Source organism: Xyrauchen texanus, chromosome 37 (assembly GCF_025860055.1).
Source record: "Xyrauchen texanus isolate HMW12.3.18 chromosome 37, RBS_HiC_50CHRs, whole genome shotgun sequence".
NCBI lineage: Eukaryota > Metazoa > Chordata > Actinopteri > Cypriniformes > Catostomidae > Xyrauchen > Xyrauchen texanus.
In genome coordinates, this window is record NC_068312.1 from 16,062,752 (window position 1) to 16,083,978 (window position 21,227).

The following is a 21,227-nucleotide window of genomic DNA, read 5'->3' on the forward strand; positions in this document are numbered from 1 at the left end:
CAGGATTTTTTTCACTGGGGTGGCCTGGCAGAGTACTTGTTGTAGGACCAAAATGTAATCTGACCGGGGGGTGGGTGGGATGTATTTGAGTTATGACTGCCACTCAAGGACCGCCTCTGCTTCCAGCAACCCAAAGGACACTCACTTCTGAAGTGTGATGCCGACGTCATGAATATTCATGCGTGAATTCAAGCTAAAACCTTTTGTAATATGGGTGGTAACAGAAAATTTGAGTAAGAAATTTGATAGGCTCTCAGATTTGCTGTCAGTGTTTTTCAGAGAAGACGTTTTCTGAAGTGTTAAGTGTTCTGGTGATAGTCTAAAGAGAGCGAGGTGAGTTAGTTCAACAGTGGCTGTTGGGTCGGCAGCAATAAAGTGAGACAGTTTGAGAGACGTTACTGAAGGACAGAAGTCATGGATGCAGTGAACGACTGTAAGGATGAGTGTCAGAGGGAGTTGGCCAGCATGCTGAGCTGCTTCATCGGCTTGGTTACCGGCTCTTTTGAACAAGGTACTGCAATTGCTATCCAGCTTCACACAGTCTCTTCATTCACTTTTTTATTTTCTATTTCTTTAATATTAAATGTATTCAGGAGACAAAAACACATTATCACATGGCATGTTATACAAACATCTGTTGATAATGTGATTTGTCTGTCTTTTCTTCCATAGGGCAATAATTCAGTGTAAAACTAGCTCTGCCGGTAATGTTGTAATGTTGTCACTGTGACTATAAGGGCAGATGCATGTCAAGCGCTCAAGTCGAAGACTTCCACTTCCATGTGAATAATTAAATCAGTCATGTTCAGTTTGTCCTCTTTTTTGTGCACTGCTGAGAGATGCCACTTCTTGACATTCCTACCTACCGTCCTTAGATTTGAACGTACTGGTGAGAAATATTTATGAAATCTGTTCTACTTAAACTACTGTTTTCTCTTGACAGCTTCCAAGTCGAGAGGATAGGACAGGAAATTGCAGTGTCAGGAGGGACGATGCAGGTTAAGCAGCAGAATATGATCATAAGTCTGCTACGTAAGCATTTATATGTCCCTTAAATAGTCAGATCGACTCGATCTGTCTTCTCACATTTCAGTGGCCTTCATCCAGGTCAGCCAATGAGGACATTGAGGAGAGAGAGACTTGTGAATGTCGTTAAAGCCTCATGTTGAGTCATTGATACACTAGCGCCTCACAGTGGACAGGATCATCCATTACATGGATGGTTGTTTCAGCAGCTAGCACAAGTGCAAGTGGTCTACAATTATTTGTTAGCACATAGAAGAGTGTGGTCGAAATAGTTTCATTATTATAATTTTTTTTTAATTTTGTATATACTGTGGTATGGCATGCAACAAATTGGTTGTTCACTCAAATAATCACATTAATGAGCTGCTTAACAATACTCCTCAAGATCTTAAACTTTGGCAAATCCAAATTTTGTGATTAGTTCTTTCTCAAAAGTGCTCATTCTAGCAGCCTGTTAACCTTTAAACTAGGGATGTCCCGATACCACTTTTTTCACTTCCGATCCGATTCCGATATCGGAAATCTCAGTATTGGCCGATCCGATAACAGTGTTGTTGTTTATTTTGCATAATCAGTTTAGAATATCTTTACATTATTGTGTGGAAATAATTGGGTGTTCTCTTTAATATATAAAGAAACACAAACCTCAAACTACACATTATTTCAGCTTATCATGAAACATATATATGATAATAATAATAATAGTAATATATTATAATAGTAATATATCTCAATCGTGCATGTTTAGTCACTGCCGTCACAGCACTCCCTGAGTTCTGATTACATGCACCTGCATATCATTAGTGGCTAATTAAAGACTGCCTAAATACCCCGCTTTCACACACACTCTTTGCCTGTCCTCATCAATGGTATCTCTGAGACTGCAGAACTTTCTACTATGTCAAACATACTGTTGTCTTCATTATTGCCTGCAAATAACATACAATTGTTGCGTGATCTCTTTCATGTGTCAATACACTGTCTGGATATTACTTACCTGCTGTTTGCCACTCTGCTCAATTGGATTTACTGTTTCAATCCTCTGCTCAATAAACCAACTTGCCAACTTGCTCTAAAAGTGATAGTTCACCCAAAAATGAAAATTCTCTCATTTACTCACCCTCATGCCATCCCAGATGTGTATGACTTTATTTTTTCTGCAGAACACAAATGAAGATCTTTAGAAGAATATCTCAGCTCTGTAGGTCAGTACAATGCATAAATCTCCACCTACTGAGTTCACATATCTGCCTCCGTGAGTCTCTCCGTGACAGCTTTAACTTTTAAAACCTCACGCTTTTTATTCACAGTTTAATTCGCTTATTTAAATTCTGGTAAAATGCACCTCAGGTGCCGTTCTGAATCCATATAAGTGAACCAAACTGCTGAGAATCTACATCTGATATGATGTTCGTTTGTAGCGCTCAAATATTGTGCACGTGTGAAGGCTAAAAATAGCCACAGATGTGTGTGTTAACAGAGCACTGCCATTCACTAACGCATTGCAGCTGCGCGTGCATTTTATGTTTACTTACTAAACACAGTGCGATTCACAGAGCTATCGCACGTCTTCAAGTGGCTTTGAATAAAATGCATGAGTCATATGAACCGCTTTAATGGCGTTTTAACAGTTCTTTTATGTCAGTTTGACCTTGAGAGTAACAAACATGACTAACACACAGTATCGGATTTGGGTCGGGCTCGTCGGACCGATACCCGATCCCTCTAAAAACGTCAGTATCGAAGCCCATCCAAGTTTACTTTAAACAATTGGTTCTCATCTGGTACTTTAATTACTCAAGTAGAAGTAAAAGTACTAACATAATTAAAGAGTTAGAAAGTATCCTATTAAAAGAGTACTCAAGTTGTGAGTAACTCGTTACTTTTTTACACAAATTACATAATGGATGTTTACTCCTCTATATTCCATTACATAATACACATTTAACATTATTACAGAATTATTATTAATATTGTTATTAATGTAAATCCTGTCATCTTTCACCACCATGTTGTTCCAAACCCATATGTCTTTCTTTCTTTCTTTCTTGCATGCTACACAATAAGGAGATATTAGAGATTGATTGCCTGAGTCACTATTTACTTTCAGTGAATTTGTTTTTTTTTTTCTTCATATTTTGAAATTGAATGATGACTGAGACTGTCAGTCCCTAACATTCGGTCTAACATCTTTTGTGTTCCACAGAATACAGAAGGTCACACATGTTTGGAACAACATGCGAGTAGGGAAATTATGACAAAATATTAAATCACCAAAAACTAGGGCTGTCAATCGATTAACATTTTTTATTGAATTAATTACATGGTTCGGGGGCATGCGATTAATTGCGTAAAATTTTTTTATTGTTATTTTTTTGTAAAATTAATCACACTGAATTAACACGTTAAATCGACCGCCCTACCAAAAACACAAGATGAAGAATTTGAAAGTGATCTGTTTCTCAGTTGCTCATGCACACATTCTCAAATCATATTTAAATATTCTAAAGATATAGATGTAACATCTGGAGTCTTATGGATTACTTTTATGCTGATTTATGGGAATTTTTTTTTTGCTTTAAAATTTTGGCACCCATTTACTTGCATTGTATGGGCCAAAAGAGCTGAGAAATTCTTCTAAAAATCTTCATTTTTGTTGAAAGAAAGTCATAAACATCTGGGATAACATGAGGATGAGTAAATAATGATAATTGTAATTTTTGGGTGAACTAACCCTTTAAGGGCTCTTGTCAGATCTGCATGAATTTGTCAATAAGAAAAGAGGTTTGGAAGCCTTTCTAGTAAATATTACGATGAAAATGTGAAAATGTCCCACAGGGATATTATATAATGCTGAAATATAAACCAAAAGCAAAATCATGCTTAATTAATGCATACTTTCGATATGTCATAGCTTTTAAAGGCCTGCGTGGACTCTTATTTCAGTGTAGTTTCAGTTTTCAATGTCAAAAAAATTTAGATCATTAGTTTGGTACAGCAGGACTGCCACTTCCTAAACGCAGAGTATGCAGCCTGCGTAGGGCACCAACCCAGGTTGCGGAACATACACTGTGACTGAAACTGCCCCCTATACACTATAGTGCACTATTTCATTTTCGCCATTTTGTAGGAGAGTCTGAATTCTAAGCAAGCCACTCGTTCCCTACTTTTGTTCACAAATTTTTACCCACAATGCACTCTAATTTCAAGTATACATTTGATGTACACTCGACAATTATTTTTTGTCCATAATGCACCACGGGGAAGACGTATGAGCAGGGAGTTTACTGCTTCCTTCACTCCTGCAATGTTTTATTTCATGCTAAATGTATTATATAACTTTTTGACAAATTGTTATTTGATTAAAATAACATAATAAAATATAAAGAGGCAAAACATAAAGATTCATTTTAAAATGTACTCTTTATTTATGTTTGTAAATTTAGCCATTAAGTTGAAGAATTCTTTATTTACTAAATAATCCACTAATGTGATATTATTTTAACTCAGGAGACAGCACACAGTGGAAATTATAATTCAGTGGATAAATATTCGGTTATAACATGTAGGTTATGATAATTTGGTCGGATGAGCAAAACTACCCAGCTTGTAATGGAATTTAAAGACACTTAAGTATAACATATAAATACAATAATGTACATTTGTTAAACTGTGTTTTCTTTTTATATTAGCATATATATTAAAAATGACAAAAAGAATGAAGATTTATTGTTTAATATATTATTTAATAAGAATAACAAGTATGGCCCAAGTATTTTAAAACTGCATATGATGCTGTTTCTGTGGCAGCCCCAGAGCTCCGACACTCGGTGGATACGTCAGCGTCCGAATTCATTCACTCATTTCGTTCACTCACTGCTGATATATAGTGCAGTCACTGCCATTCACTATATAGGAAATAGTGAATGAGTAAATGAGTGAACGAATGAATGATCTCTCATGCGGTCACCTTGCTGTGCACACGCAGAAATGCTGTTTATTCATGCTCCAGTTGTCAATCATACGAACAGCAGATCAAAAGGCATTTACACTTAACTTGGATTTATACAGTTAATCAGCCTGAAGTAGTTTCCAGTTAATGCGTGAATACTGCTCATGACATGCGGGACATAAGACAAAGCACACTGATATATTGCTGCACTGATTTAAAAATTTACACAAAAAACTGATATCATATGAGCCCTGTTACAGAATCACCCTGAAAATGACCATCACATTACACAGAAAAGCCCATGTTAGAATTAGAGCCACAACTAACCTCACCGTGCTCCCTTAAGTTGAAGCTGAGATATTAATCTTGAAATATCACCAAAATGATATTCATTCAATATTCACCAAAACTTAAAATTCTCTCATCATTTACTTACACTCATGTCATCCCGGCTGTTTATGATTTTATGTCTTAAACATTTTTTGTAAACAAATGAAGATTTTTAGAAGAATATTTCAGCTCTGTAGACCCATACAATGGAACCGAATGGTAAACAGAACTTTCAAGCTCTAAAACCTTATGGAGGCAGCATAAAAGTAATCCATAAGACTCCAGTGTTTAAATTAATGTCTTCAGAAGCAATATAATAGGTGAGAAACAGATAAATATTTAAGTCCTTTTTTACTATAAATCTCCTCTTTCACTTTCACATTCTTCTTTCAATCTTGTCAATTCGCATTCTTTGTGCATATCACCACTTACTGTTCAGGGCTGGTCAAAGGTGGAGATTTATGCATTGTACTGACCTACAGAGCTGAGATATTCTTCTAAAGATCTTCATTTGTGTTCTGCAGAAGAAATAATGTCATACACATCTGGGATGGCATGAGGGTGAGTAAATGAGAGAATTTTAATTTTTGGGTGAACTATTACATTAAGAGCAAGTTGCTAACATATCTAAATCATCTTAACGCAAACCTGGCCCTGTCCAAAATGCCGTCTTGTGGTCTTCAAGTATGCCTGTCAGTGGTGGAGCAAGCTCATGATCACAGTCAGAACAGCAAACTCACCCAGTTCCTTTAAGATCTGCTTGACTGAACAACTACAGCTGTATTTTACTGCACTTTAAATTGTCTTTTTGGGACAGTTGATTAAATTTAAGTTCTTAGCATGTATCCATGTATCCTAAATTGAACCTACTTTTGTTACTAGCACTAACAATAAAGCCTATGCACTTTCTATGAAGACACTTTGTTCTTTGCTCAGCCCAGGGGTCTCTTGCACATCTGTTTTATTCATACACGGATTAATATTTCCTTATCTGTGGGGTGATCTCTGTGAGGGAGAAAACAAAAAAATATTCCAAACAGATGCCAGAGGAGAGAGGGTGCGTGTTGTGTTTTAAGCGAAAGGTCATCAAGTCTTTGAAGTGTCACATGTACATGTTCCTGAGTGACTGACCAACAGTCACCAAACAGACTGTTCAATGTGGTCTTTTACACTTCTCAGAGATATTCCTAACTGTTACATAGAAAAGCTGTAGTTCCATGTGAATGCGTTATCACAGTTAAATGTGTTTGAGTTGTTGGTGTGGTTTTTGTAGCAGTCTATAATGGGAAGCATGATGGCTACACTTTCTTTAGAGGCACGTCGGCGTTTCTCTCGACCCAGCTTCCTGTCTGATTTTCAGCACAGCATCGCACGCTATCATCACTCAGGTAATGCAGTGCTCAACAAAAACACACTCTGTCTTCGAGCTGAGTCTGCCGTCTGCTCTTTGCCACTTTCCACTACTCGTTTAAAACCGCTGTACTTAAATATAGAGCCTGCATCTTGAGTTTGGTATGAAGCAAAAGACAGCAATTACATTGGGCAGTTTTTAGAAGGTGTCTTTTGTCAGTTTACAATTTTAAATGAATTGTATTATACAAGCAATGTAGCTGAATTGCAAGTGCAATTGGATGATTGTTGTATGAGGGACACTTTTGACTACTTAATATCTTGAAAATAAATGGCCTGGAAATGTATTATTTGTTCTAGGTTTGTTTTAGTATAATAAACTGTTTGACTGTGTCGCAAATAATGATTTTGTTACATGTACAAAATCATGGTAACGATCGGAACTCGGGATAGCTGTCAAATACACAAATTTGTATTGTAACCCCAAGATGTTGTTATACAGCCTTAACACCACAGAATGTTAATTAATTTTCCATAATTCAGTCATCAGAGTATGCTTATACTGTGGTTACATGTAGGGCCCTATGATTTCCACAAAGCAAAAAAATAAAAAATAATAAAACAAATCCACTGAATCCACTCATAAATATGGCATCATCTATGAAGTATGCAATGTCACAGAATTTGAAAAAGTCTTGAACTTCCTAAAACAACAAGTTAGTTAGACATTAAGCTAGCAATTCATTTTGAACACATAAAAAAAAAAAAGAAATAGGTTGTTTCTGAATTTCAAAAGATAGCAAGTTTTGTAATCACCTAACAAAGCTACTCTGCTTGAATATTGAAACAATTACATTTTTGCATTATTACAGCTATTACAGTTATAAAAAATGTTTTAATCCTAAAACAGTCTTTCTGTTGTACTGTTAAATATGTGCTCTGCTGTCCCTTTTCATTTCTGTGAACTCAAATGTTCTCTAAAATCATGCCCGGTCCCAGATCACAATTGCTGAGGGTGCTTCTGAAAATAGTGCGGGTGCTTTATATAAAGTGGAGACGTAATTCATTTTAAAAAATGTATTTATTATTTTAGATGAAATCATGTTTAATGCTATAAAACAGCTCTTTCGTATAATGCAACCAAACACAAAATGCATTGCATTCATTCAAGAAAAGTAATTGTTTTATTTCACGTCCAAGCATTAATAGCTACAGTACGTTTTCACTGCACATGAATGCAGCAAGAGATGTTGGAAGAAAGATATTGTCCAAACCACGGATCTAGAGTCAGTTTTCATGATTCCCCAATAGTTAATGTTTTGATTTGGCTTTGGGAAACTGATCCTAGACCAGCAGTTATGGGCCACTTTATCCCAGAATGCAACAGGGTTTATTAAATGCTATTTGTACGTTGAAAGCAGAATGCTGTGCTGCAAATTAGGACACTGATTTGCAAAATACTACATGTTTATTAATGTTGATGCAGGGACTTTATGTATGTATTTGCTGGGATTAAAGAAAATTTACTTTGCCAATGTACAGCATTATTTGTCTCACAGATTCAATTGAAGGTGCTGTAACATTCGCTAAGCAAACTCAAGCGCCACCGTCTAAAATGTACAAATAAATACCAAATCAATTTAAACATTGAAATGTCTTAAAAATTAGGGATTAGATAATTAAACACAATAAAATGTTGAAGCTAATAAAAACTATATCCTTCAAAAGTAGAATTTTTATGTCATTATAAAGTACAGAAAAAATTCCCCTAATTTACGCCTAAATTATCATAACCTACATGTTATAACTGAATACATATTTTATCACCCAAATACGAAATATCTTGGTTTATCTTGGAAATACCAATTTATGGGTCATAACTCATAGATATTTGATTGGCTGATATCTAAGTTTGCGTTTGAAACTGTTTGTGTGCCGATGCTGTCAAAACTTTCATAGATGGATGAAAACTGACTCTTCCCTTGCTGGAGACCCTCATAGATTGACTGTCTGTCAGTGGCAGAGTGGTGTAGACTCTGGTAGATGGAGCTCATCCTAATATTGTCATTTCCTTGGACGGGTGCTGCTGAAGATGTGTAGCACCCAACCTAATAACGAGAACTGATTATCACTTGAATGTAACACATTTAATCCCTCAATTCCCAAAAGTTTCTAGATTTAATTGTATGAGTTTCATTAGAGACTGTTATTCCATCTTACCATTGTGTTTTCCGTGCCGCTATCTAGATTCGAGATGTTGCAGAAGAGCAATTACTATTATTTGCATTGTGTAAAATGGAAGTTAATAATTGAATATATATACAGGTGTGTGTGTGTGTGTGTTTATGTGTGTGTGTGTGCGTGTGTGTGTGTGTGTGTGTGCAAAACATTAGATATTTTCTTTTACCTATTTGATAGGTTTGTCTGCATCTCTTGCAGTAGCCATAAAGACAATGATATAAAAACACGATCAGCAAAACACCACAGAAGCAATATTGCCCATAATTGATCCACTCTAAAAGAAAAGAATATTACATTTTAAAGGGACAGTTCATTCAAAAATACAAATATTATGTTGTTCCAAACCTGCATGAATTTCTTCTGTGGAACACAAAATGAGATGTTAGGCAGAATGTTTGGGATTGACAGCCTTAGTCACCATTCGCTTTATGTGTATGGAAATAGGATGCAATGAAAGTGAGTCGTGACTACTTTTGTGTTCCACAGAAAAAATCTGTTCAATTAATGAATTAATCTGAATTTCTGCACATGCTTGCAAACTCATGCCTTCATTAGGCTTAACATCTTAACCACACTGAAGTGGTATTTCAAAACTCAAAAAACACTAACTGCAGAATGACTGTTCTGAGGAGATGTGAAGTACTGTAATTGGAGCTGAAAATCTAGAATGTAAGTGAATGTAAACATACGTATCGCTGAGATTAAAGTGTCATTCAGCGCAGGTGGCTGGTTCAGAGGGTAAAACATTGTTGCATCTGTCATCAGAAACATTTATTTGGAAGGACAGCAGATATGGGGGAAAAAATGGAAACATAAAAACTCTGTAGATGTTCTCAGATAATATTCAAACAATCAAGTTTTGATATCAAATAATTGCTCATATTACAGTTTTTCTCAATTGATTTGGCTCATTTTTTTTAAACCGTTTCAACATTCTCTAAACTGTAGGTGCAACCGTGCAACTGTCACAACTGTTTTATGGGACATCACAACTCTATTGCATGTTTGCAAAATGTAGTAGCTCACCAAAAACATTTAATTCATGCTTCAAAACCTACTTATTGTGTCAGTAAATTGGCCAATGCAACCAAAATGAAAGTTTATTTGTCATCGTGTGAGCCGTACTGATCAAAATGTTTAGATGTTATTTTCACCATGACAGTCAACACTGGAAATGTTTGTTATATGCAAATTACATTTTTGTTCTTCTTTTTTGTTGACACTGACTGCTTACTGTACAAGAAGGTCAGTTTTATCTAGCTGAATGCTGTTGTGTATCACACTGAGCTTTTTAGATACCGATTTCAAAAGTAGGTAAAAGTATAGTGAGCAGAAAATTGCCACAAAATGACATCCATGCAAAAAAATTTAAATGAATGAAAAAACCTGTGGTAGTTCTGTAAAAAACAATAAAGTGTACCTCCTCACAGTACGTAACACTACAAGTTCACATCTTCTTGGTGGACATCTTGTTGGTCTGACCAGAAATTTAGCAGACATCACAAACATTTCATGTCATAGATATTTATGGAATATACATGTATGTCTGACAGATTTTGATAACTGAATGTATTATTTTGCATATGATGGCTGACACGATGAAAGAATGTTTAGAAGTCGTGAAGAGTGACAATTTCACTGAAAATCAACTCATCAGTTTTGATCAGCAAGCCATGCGCATTCAGTTAGTGTGCAAATTGTAGAAAATTGTACTTAATCTTTGGAACACGTGCCAAAACATGTGCAATTTTCTTTAATGGATAAGATACTCAAATCTGTCGTGAACAGGAAACTAACTGTTCAGAGATTTGAAATTAATGTTTTGAAAAATTTGAGAATTGAGGCAAAGTGACTGAGAAAAACTGTGATAGTTTAGATTTTTTTTTTTTCTTTACAGTAACTGCATGATATTGAAGAAATCTTTAATTTCTGAGAAAACTGCTTTGGATTAAGTGCCCTGGATACTTTGGATTACAGAATACAATGCTATGATAAGGAAGTAAGTCTATAAAGCTTTTCAAAGGAAGCACAAAGCATACTTGCAGCATTAAATATTTCAGGACCAGAACATTTTTCTTTTCTTTTAAATGCTAAAATGTTTTATGCTGAATCAATATATACTCACTTGGAGCTGGAAATGTGAGTAATTCTGAAGATGCTCCTTGCAACTATAATAGCTTCCAAGCGTCTTTTCACCTTTGGGTAAAACAAAATGCACCACCCCAAAGACACCACAGATCTCTTCTTACTTTCTCTTCTCATTTCTGTACCTATAAATACAGTATACTTTACACTGAGTTTAGTCAATACTGAAACCTGTAATGAGAAATACTCTATGTAGAGTAGACGGACGGACGAATGGACGATAGATAGATAGACAGAAAGACAGAGATATATAGACAGACAGACAGACTGACAGCGATAGATAGATAGACAGACAGACAGACAGACCGACAAACATTTTATTAAACCAATAATGTCATTCTTTTGTTGTTATGTCCCAAAAGCATTTAAAATTTTCTCAATGATGTTTATTGTCCAATAGAGGGCTCTATTTGACCTACAATGTCAGATTAATTACAGTTGGCTTTTGTGTACAGGAAATCAGAGTGTTAATCTTGTTCAGTTTTGCACATATGATATGATATGTTATGATATTTTCAGATTGCGTAATCAGTCCTTTTTATGAAAATGACTCTGTCTTATTTTTGTTATCTTATATATTGTCTACATGTCATGAGTGGTTGTGAATACCTTTTATTGGCAAGAAAAAAAAAACACTTAGACTTATATACACTCATTGTATGGACACTGCCTAACATCTCCCTTTGTGTTCTATGAAAGAAAGAAAGTCATACAGGTTTGGAACAACCTGAGGGTGTGTTAATTGTGACAGTATTTACATTTTTGAATGCACTACCCTTTAAGAATCGGCCATTGAAAAACTCATATGGATCGACCACCTTTCTGAATATTGTGTCCAGACAAACTAAGACCACTGATGGTGATTGGTATGCTAACTCTATGTTATCTGTAATTGTCTCTGGAAAATGGACGTAACCCTGGCTTATCAAGCATCATTTGAGTAGAGTAATTATCAAGAGTAATTTCCTCTCTGCAAACTTTTCCATCAATTTGAGTCTATCCCAGGTTCATAAACTTTTACATTTTTTGTTGTTGTTCTTAATGTTATGTTGTCAGTTTGTTCCAGGATGTTTGTCAATAAAAGCCTGATCCATCAAACCTCATTAAAGAGAGAGAGAGAGAGAGAGAGAGAGAGAGAGAGAGAGAGCTCTTGAGCCTGAGGAGTTCACAGAGGACCAGCTGCCTTATATCAGTTTTCATTTCTGTGCGTGTCGAGTTACTGAACATGTAGAGGGGGGATTGCAGTGTTTGTACACAAAGAGGGATTGCTCTGCCAGACTATACCTTCATAGTAATGGTCATTGTGTTGTCATTTGCTGTGAATGGATTCTGCAACAATGATGGATAAGTCTAAAAGGTCTCATTTGTAATCTGAGTGGACCAGATCAATACGCAGGAAGAACACCTGCCTTTCAACACATGAAATGTAAAAGTGGACTAGGAATTCTTAAAGGGATAGTTCATCCAAAAATCTAAATTCTGTCATCCTTTACTCATCCAAATGTTGTTCCAAAGCCCTTTTGATTTTTTTCTGTGGAACACAAAAGTCGTCACGACTCACTTTTATTGCATCCTTTTTCCATACACATAAAGAAAATGGTGACTGAGGCTGTCAATCCCAAACATTCTGCCTAACATCTCATTTTGTGTTCCACAGAAGAAATTCATGCAGGTTTGGAACAACATAATATTTGTATTTTTGAACGAACTGTCCCTTTAAATTGTGTTTAAATGGGAATTTAATTCAAAATATGTATTTGTGCTATTGACTGATGTATTCTTTCTTATCAGAAGGGTTTCCAGAAAATTTGCACCATCCTCTCAGATGGTAACATTGTATTTCTAATTATCTTGTTAATGTTCAATGAGTTCTGTTAGTCCATAGTGTCTTGTCAGCAAACGTTTCATGCTTTAGCCATTATTAAGATTAAGCTCATCTTCTAATGCCATTACTGGAACCTGCCTCGTACTCCTAAAAGCTGAACATTAATTCCTATACACAACTAGCCCTTCTACTGACGCCAGTCATAAATAGAGTAGCTTGCAGAGAGCGTGCATTATATACAGAGAGCATGCATTATAATACTGAAAATGCGGCATTGGAGACATGGTTATGATGAAAATTGCAATGTTATTAACGTGTGTAGTATATTTTTATAGATTTATTTTTTTATTGCAAATCCCTTGCCCTTGTTAAATATCCAAAAAACAAATGTTTAATGAATTTTTATTACATTTATAGGACTTTTGAATAAACTAGTATTTCAGCCTACTCTGTTTACTTAGCAGACTCTATTGTTTATATACAGTATAAAGTGGATTATAAACTAACCCGCACCACTTTCATTAAATTTTCAAAAATAATTATTTACTTAATTACTGTATATGTAGATTTTACAAATGAGTACATGCCAAATGTACTCAAAGAAAAACAAATCACATTTAGCTAACTTATGGGGACAAATCCGTCCCCAAATTATAGCTAAGTATGTACACACACACTTTCAACTCAACTCAACTCCACTCTTCTAATAGTGTATTCTGTGTACTAATGTATTCTCCTCTGGCTGTCCTATTGCAGAGGCCTTTCACTTGAGACAGAGGAGAGGGAAAAAGAATGTTTCAGATGGAACAGATATGTGGGTGGATGGAAGCTGGGAAATCGGTAGGGGAGGGCATCCCTGAAATGCGATCCCCCTTGTATCGCTCCCTCTCTCCTGCTTTCTGCCCTGTTTGGAAATTTGACTTTTCCCATAGGTCCCCAGGCAGAAAGACAGGAAGAGAGAGAGATAAAGAGAAAGAGATTGTGGTCAGTGAACCAACAGAGGACCAGTTCTCACAAGGGTCTGACTTTGTAGTCCATGGTAGTGAGACTAAAAAAGTAAGCAATGGATAAAAGAAGAGATAGAGTGGTCATAGATGAGCAGAGAGGAAGAAAAACAGAAGGCGGGGTGGGATGGACAGAGAGGTGAAGATAAACTGCCCACTGCAGATTATTACGGGACAAGAGAGGGCAAGAGAAGCGAGCGAGAGAGGGAGGGAGAAAGAGCCTGAACTGCACAGTACAAGTTGGAAGAGATAGAAGCACTTGATGCTGAAAAGATAAGGATGCTTCAGAAGCCCTAAGATAGAAGAGAAGACAATCTGCATTACTCCCTCCTTTCAGAAATTCCACAGGACCACTCCCAAGACGTAACTGCAAACTTGATGGACCATTTAACAAGATTCTGAAGGAGGCCAAAAATTAAGAAGGAAAATATTTAGGACTTCCCAGCCGTGGATGTATGCCCAGTCCTGGTTAAAGGTGGATATGACTGCTCCTCTACATCCATGCATGCTATGAAGGATTTTCCTGTTTTTTTCCACTACCACAAGAAGTACTTTGTAGCATTACTGCTGATTTTCACCTGGTTTAATAGACAGGAGGCCTCTGAATGCTTTGGATGTCAATGTCATATTCAGCAGGTTGCCCAGAATTCGAGATGCCAGCTTGTCCTTGACAGATCCCTCTTCTCTCAGTCTTCAGTGTCGCAGTTACAAAGGAAGTGCCAGATGCTGATCCAGCATATAAATAAACTGAATATTACTCTAATGACTGGTTCATGGACTTTGATTTGAGTTTGAGGCTCTCGGGTGTACATTTGTGTCAAATTTCCGTGTCAAATCAAAACCAAGAAGATCAAGATTTAAGAGCCACTTAAGACTTGTGAAATATGATAATTTCGATAATGTTCTTGCCCATCAAAGTCACAATTCCAAATTGTTTTTCTATGGATCTAGTGAAAGAATTTCTTTAGCCTTGTCTATTGTACCTCTTATGTTACACCGAAACTTACACCAGTGGATCAACAGTCTGGAATACGGCGAAATCTGCAGCATTGCCGCATTAGCTCTTCACGGCAGAGTTTAAAATGCTCTTGTCTGTTGTTGACTCTTGAAAATAACATTTGTGGCCAAGAATGGCTTTTACACATCTGGTCTGTGTAAGAGAACTGCAATCCAGCTCTTTATTTATGCGAAGGGGCTCTCAAGAAGAATGACCTAACATGGAAAGACTGACTTCTACTCGCATAACTAAAATAAATGTAACTAGACAGAACTGGCTTTCCCATACACCCAGAGGTCTTTTAGATCTGCCATAAATATCCCCTGATTTTCCCTTTTAATATTCATCTTAGGAACTGATTAAATTAATTGCCACTTTCTTTTCGAGTGCCCCTACTTCTGCTACCATGTTATATTGGCTGATTTGACTTTGTTCCTTCTTAGTATGCACTAGCAAGCCCCTCCTCACTTACAGATTAATACAATCACTTCCATTAATTCTTGAAGTTCTTGTGCCAAGAGCCTTAAATCATTGCAGCCATGAGTATTCACGGAATGGAACTTTTTGCAATTGGAGTGGTCATCGTACTTTTCGTGGCTGTTCTCAAGCAGTTCGGCATTCTGGAACCCATGTCGTTGGAAGGTAAGGAACATTCTAGAACTGAGGTCCTCCCCTTTGTTGTCATGGCGATGTGCTTGACCAATGAGGCCCTCGGGACTGGGGTTGCGTCAGGTGCATCCCCATGATGGAGTCAACCAATCTGATGGTGTTTGACCATGTTCCTCTCACATGTTGTGATGCATTAAAGGAAAAGAATATTGACAAAATCAACTAACAGTTCCAATATTTAGCTATACTCAATGCAGTAATTGTTCCTACTTTATGACACCAGTTTACTGTAATTTTCTCAACTACAATTGTGCTTGGGGGTATTGAATGTCATCTTCCTTGAAGGATATTCCTTGATTTTGGGACGATACTGTTTGTTATTCTGCTCTGCATAGATATTATTACCTGTTGTGAAACATGTGAAAAAGTTTAACTAGCTCAGGGATTGTATGTATTAAGGATGCATGATACAAAATGTGTGTACCCATACTCATATCCAGTTATTTAGAACAATGACTGCCACAGTGTTGGGGAGTAGCTAACTACATGTAGTGACGCTACTAACTTTTATCGGTAGCTTGACAGTAGCTCAGCTGCTTTTAAAACAGAGTAGCTTTTCCAGCAAGTAGCGGTGTAGCATGACCAAATGCTACATCATGTTGGTCAGATTATAACTAATAGCCTTCCTTATTGCATAGAAGCCAAATTTTTCAGAAACATCAGACGATCTGGCAGCATATTTATGTCTGCTGATCAGAATCAGGCAGCGTCATCTTCTTCTTTTGTAATGGCAGGTCGCAAACAAAAATAGTGAATTACCGTCATCTATTGACAGCTTATTACAGCTCAGTTGGATAAGAAGAGATTGTCTGATTGTTAATAAAAGAACACCATTTTATTCTTCTAAGAATGTTTCAGACATTTTGTTCTTAATAGATCCCACAACAGCATATTTACCTTTGCTATTTTAAATAAAATAATTCAAAAACGTATTATTGCCTTTTGAGGGATTTTGTTTCTGTTCTAAATATGTTTATTTCGTTTCTCATCATCTGAGCGTTATTGGGAGCAGCAAGTGAATCATTAATATAATATTTATAAATATACAGTATATATTATTACAATAATTACTATCATGCAGAAGTATTTAATTTCTCAATTTCTTAGCATTTAATTAATTATTATTTTCATGTAAAAGAAATACAATTATTGGTAAAAAAAATTATTTATGTTATGTATTATTATGCAATGATTTTTCAACTTTTATTCACTAAGGAGCCAATTTTGACATTTGGTTTCGACATACCACAAACAAATAATTTACTATTTTCAAAAACAAAGTTTTTCAATCAAATCAAATGTTTATATTGCCCATAGACTACTCAAAAACAAAGAAATATGCAAAAATGAATAGGTAACATGTTGCAATATGGAATTGAGGACATGTGTTTGTGCTTGTCTCCATAAAATTCATTTTACAATTGTTCATGAAAAATTTTACTTCCCTTTTGGTCTGGGAGATATGTAAAAAACTATTTGAATAATAATCGCATTTAAAATATCGTGAAATCCAATTATATGGTCAACCCCCAAGGTCGGTGAATATTTTTGCTTTATTGATTTTGCTTTACAAATTACATAAATTACATAAAACACAGAAAACTTAAAAGACTCAAATTGCACTTTAAACTAAACAAAAATTCAATTCAATTCAATTAAAATGGTGAAGTGATTAAAAAAATCTTCTATATAACCACGTCCCTAAATCCAAACATTTACCGTTTCCTGTCAGGATCACATGAACATTTTGAATGCTCACATACAATTTTTTGAATGATCTTTAGTCAATGTATTGTCTCTTTTTAGCTGAAGCAGCCTCCACTTTAGCTTTAACAAACTCATTATTTCCCTTGCTGTGTCAGGCTTTTAAGGTGAGTCATCAAATTAATTTTAACAGTAGTTCTATCAGGAAGACTCGCAGATTTGAGTAAAGTTTAAGATGTGGCGTAAGCCCCGTCTGGAGGTCTGAAGAAGTTGTCCTAGGAACCGTCAGATAGGAGATAAGAGGCGGGCGCGACGAGCCTAACCCCGTGCACGACGGGACTGTGTTGGCACACTGAAACAGCAATGTGATAGATTGTAAGCAGTCTTATAAAGCAATGGCTGACACATGATTGGCTAGGAGTTACCTAGCTAATGGTGTACAGATCTGAGAGTCTTCCCACTAGAACTACACTGAGCTTACATTTCTATCAGGAAGACTCGCTGACTTGAGTACAATTTAAGATGACATTTATTTGATGAATATGAAACAGGAATGTAATGTCTCTCTTTGGCGTAAGACCCGTCTTATAGTTATACTAGTTATACTCTGAATAGATCCAGTCAGGTCACGAACCAGGTCTTGTGTTTTGTGTTCAATCTGGAGAAGAGAAAAGGAGATGTGAAAACCTAGAATTGACACTTTGCATGAAACACACAATATCCCTGAAATGGTTGTGCAATACCTTTGCAACAGACATGCTTACGATTGTTGAGTTTGATTTTTGATTTTGTCCTTATTTGGGCCCTCCATCGAGGAGCCTGTGGTTGTGCAGAATCTTTGCCAAAAGATGAACAATGTGATATGAAGCCCTATGGCAAGGCCGACATTGTTGTGCAGTATCTTTTGTTGAAAGATAAACAACATTTGATTATGAACCCTCTGACGAGGGTGGCATTGTTTGAAATATATTTGTTGAAAGATGAACAATGTTGCGTAAAGCCATACGATAATGGCGACGTTGCATGCAATACCCTACGTTAAAAGAAAACAACATTTGATTATTAACCCTCTGACGAGGGCGGACGTTATTTGATGGTTATATTTGCCGAAAGACGAACAACGTAGTGTAAAGCCATACGATAACGGTGACGTTGCATGCAATACCCTTCTTTGCAAGATAACCCAAGTTGAGTATGAGCCCTCCGATGAGGGCGGGTATTGTTTAATGGTTTTGCCAAAAGGTGAACAACTTGCATAAAGCCATACTATAATGGCGATGTTGTCGTGCAATACCCTTTGTTGAAAGATTTCCCAGGTTGATTATGAGCCCTCCAATGAGGGTGAGCTAGGCTTGTACACTACCTATGCAATGGAAATCCATGCTTGGGATTGTGGAAGCCCTGGTGAGGAGGGTAGATATGGTTATGCGATGTCCTTGCAGGACAATAGACGTGCTTGAATTTGATAACAGTGTGGGAAAATATGTAGATGAGCAGTGAGAGCTCCCGACCGCCACCAGATAGGTAAGAAGTTGTGCATGTGTGATGATTTGAGGGTTGGGTCAGATATATTTCTGGTAGGATAAGGAAGACCAGCAGACTAGCATCTTCATTGTGGGTTCTAATAGTCCTTGATGAGCAGCCGTTGTGGCCACAACAATTCTGAATGAGTGTCCCGAGACTAGGGGAGGGGTTTGCAGTATTTGAGGGGTCAGATGTGAATTGCGAACTACTTTGCAGATATATGCAGTGGAGGTGTAGAGGCAGGAGGAGCTGGAAAATATATATATCGTTATGCTTCAACCGCTCCCCACTTGGTCTATTTTGGAGTTTTTGAGAAAAAAGGATGGAATTAGCGTGTACTGGGCAAGTCCTTTCTGCATGAGATTTAGAGTCATCTAAAAGGGGAGGAATGAGGGATTTAGTCCGGTGGAAGGTTCGAAAGGTGTGGGCAGGGGACGAGATGTATGCTTGTGGAGGGACATAGTAAATGGAGCTCCTGAAACTAGATAAGAGAGTTGCGATTGAATTGGAAAAACCCAGAGAGAAAATACTGCATTCTCTCTTTTTCTGGCTCTCTCACTCTCTCTCACTTGTACTCTTTGAATCAAAACCCAGTCTAACATTACCCTTCATATATTATGAATGCTGTATTGAAAAGGTTTTCTTTACGGCTACCTGAAAATGGGTCCGCTGGTCTCACCTGGGATCACCTGGGATATCATGAGGGAGAGTAAATAATGAGAGAATTTTTATTTTTGGGTAAACTATCCCTTTGACACCATACTGTACTGTAGGTTAATTGGTAACTCCTCACATACTGTAGCTGCTACAGCAGTGCGAGTGCCCTACGTGTTTGTGGTTACTGAGCTCCTGACTTGTGACACTCAAAATGCTGACCGCTCTCATTTCTTACTCAATGTCATGATATTTAAGATGTCACTCATTAGTTATAGTGACCAATAAGAGACCAGAACCTCTAAAAGACATCATGAAATGTTGTTTTCAAGCCATTTTACTTCCTAAATTTGATGAGTTATCGAAGCACTATATTCACTATATCCATCCGTAATTGATCCATGAAAGTGTTCCCTATATTAATTGATGATTGTGGGGATTATACAGTTAATTGATGATTGAAGGTAGTTATACAATTTTTATAAAAGTTACAAAGTCAAGCTTTTCTTTTTTTTTTATTACTTGTAAAGTTGAGTCATTTACAATAAAAGTAAGAAGTAAATGGTGTCAATGTTGCTTTAATGGTTATTGATTAGATTAAGTCTTCCAAACATTGAGAAGATTTATATATTTTACATTGCAATAATTGTTTTGGTCACTTTGAGTGTCTCAGCAACCCAGGCCAAAGGTCAATTACATAAACATAACACACATAGACTACAGGTGGGCAGTGTACACATCTCGATACTATACACCACATTTTGTCATAACAGTCAGTTATGCAAAAAAACACGTCATCATTCTGAAGGGTCTGAGTACTCCATGTAATCTACACATGATCTACACAAATCTTTATCCAGTACTGGCGCATGAGCCAGACCACCCAACAGATAATTTATTATTATATAGATATTATTAGCCTAATGATATTAAAAGCTCTGTACTCTGTGTTTTAGGAGGGTGAAGGTTTTTTTAGATTTCTGATTGGGTTTCTGGTGTAGTGAATCTAATATGTAATCAGTGACAGTGTTACATAATAGTAATATCATCTTTCAGCACATTTTAATTCAGCTTCCTTGTCTTTAGTTGTTCATTGCAAGAAGTCTACTGCTGTGCATTTCAGAAGCTTAACCACTAGAGGTTGCTGTTGATTTAGAAGATATCAAACTCAGGCATAGGAAATGTTATCTGAGTTGTGAATGTGGAGACAGAGGGTGCAGTCCATGTTGAAGTTGTGTCCTTACCCTCTATTATTTGAAAAAGGGGCAAACGCTTTAATGTGGCAACTTTGGTGGGATTTAGGGAGCAGGGATCACAAAGTTGCCGTATTTTACAATGTAACCTGAAATCAATGAATGATACAAGAAAGCGTTTAACATTTGAATTTGTTTTAAACCATTTATTGCATACATTATCATAGATTTCATGTTTAAACTTCTAGTCAATGAAGAGAAGTAGTAAATTAGTCATTAGTAAAAATGTAATTTGGCTCCTGTTATGGCTGTATAGGGGCTTTAGAAAACCCCATATTTGTCCTCCAAATTGATGGCCATATGTAGGGTGATCAAGAAGACCTATTTGGACTATATGTGAACTCTAATGCTAAAGATGAATTTGCCTTTGACACATTTGCACTGTTAACGAGAAAAACAGATAATGCTCTAAGTTCTTAACATCTTCTTTACTTTTAAAGGAATAGGTTTTGGTTGTCATAAGAGTCATGTATGACCAAATAAAAAAAAGTTCACACTTCCCATGAGAGCAATGAATAAAGAGTATCTGGAAAAATTAAGAGTAGTCTCTGTA

General features: G+C 36.5%; 1 protein-coding gene across 4 annotated transcripts in view; it reads left to right on the top strand.

Annotated features, from left to right (window-relative positions):
- Window positions 1–21,227, top strand: part of LOC127631200 (calsenilin-like) — a 77,755-nt gene that overhangs the window by 42,279 nt on the left and 14,249 nt on the right. The window contains exon 1 of one of the 4 annotated variants that reach the window (XM_052109242.1): window positions 6,570–6,696. The exons of 2 other annotated variants lie outside the window; for them this stretch is intronic. In XM_052109242.1, the coding sequence (XP_051965202.1) occupies window positions 6,591–6,696 (106 nt within the window). In that variant the 5' untranslated portion in view covers window positions 6,570–6,590. Of the gene's footprint in view, window positions 1–6,569; window positions 6,697–13,816; window positions 15,513–21,227 lie in introns of those variants that run through there. One more of the 4 variants, XM_052109243.1, reaches the window with a different exon arrangement.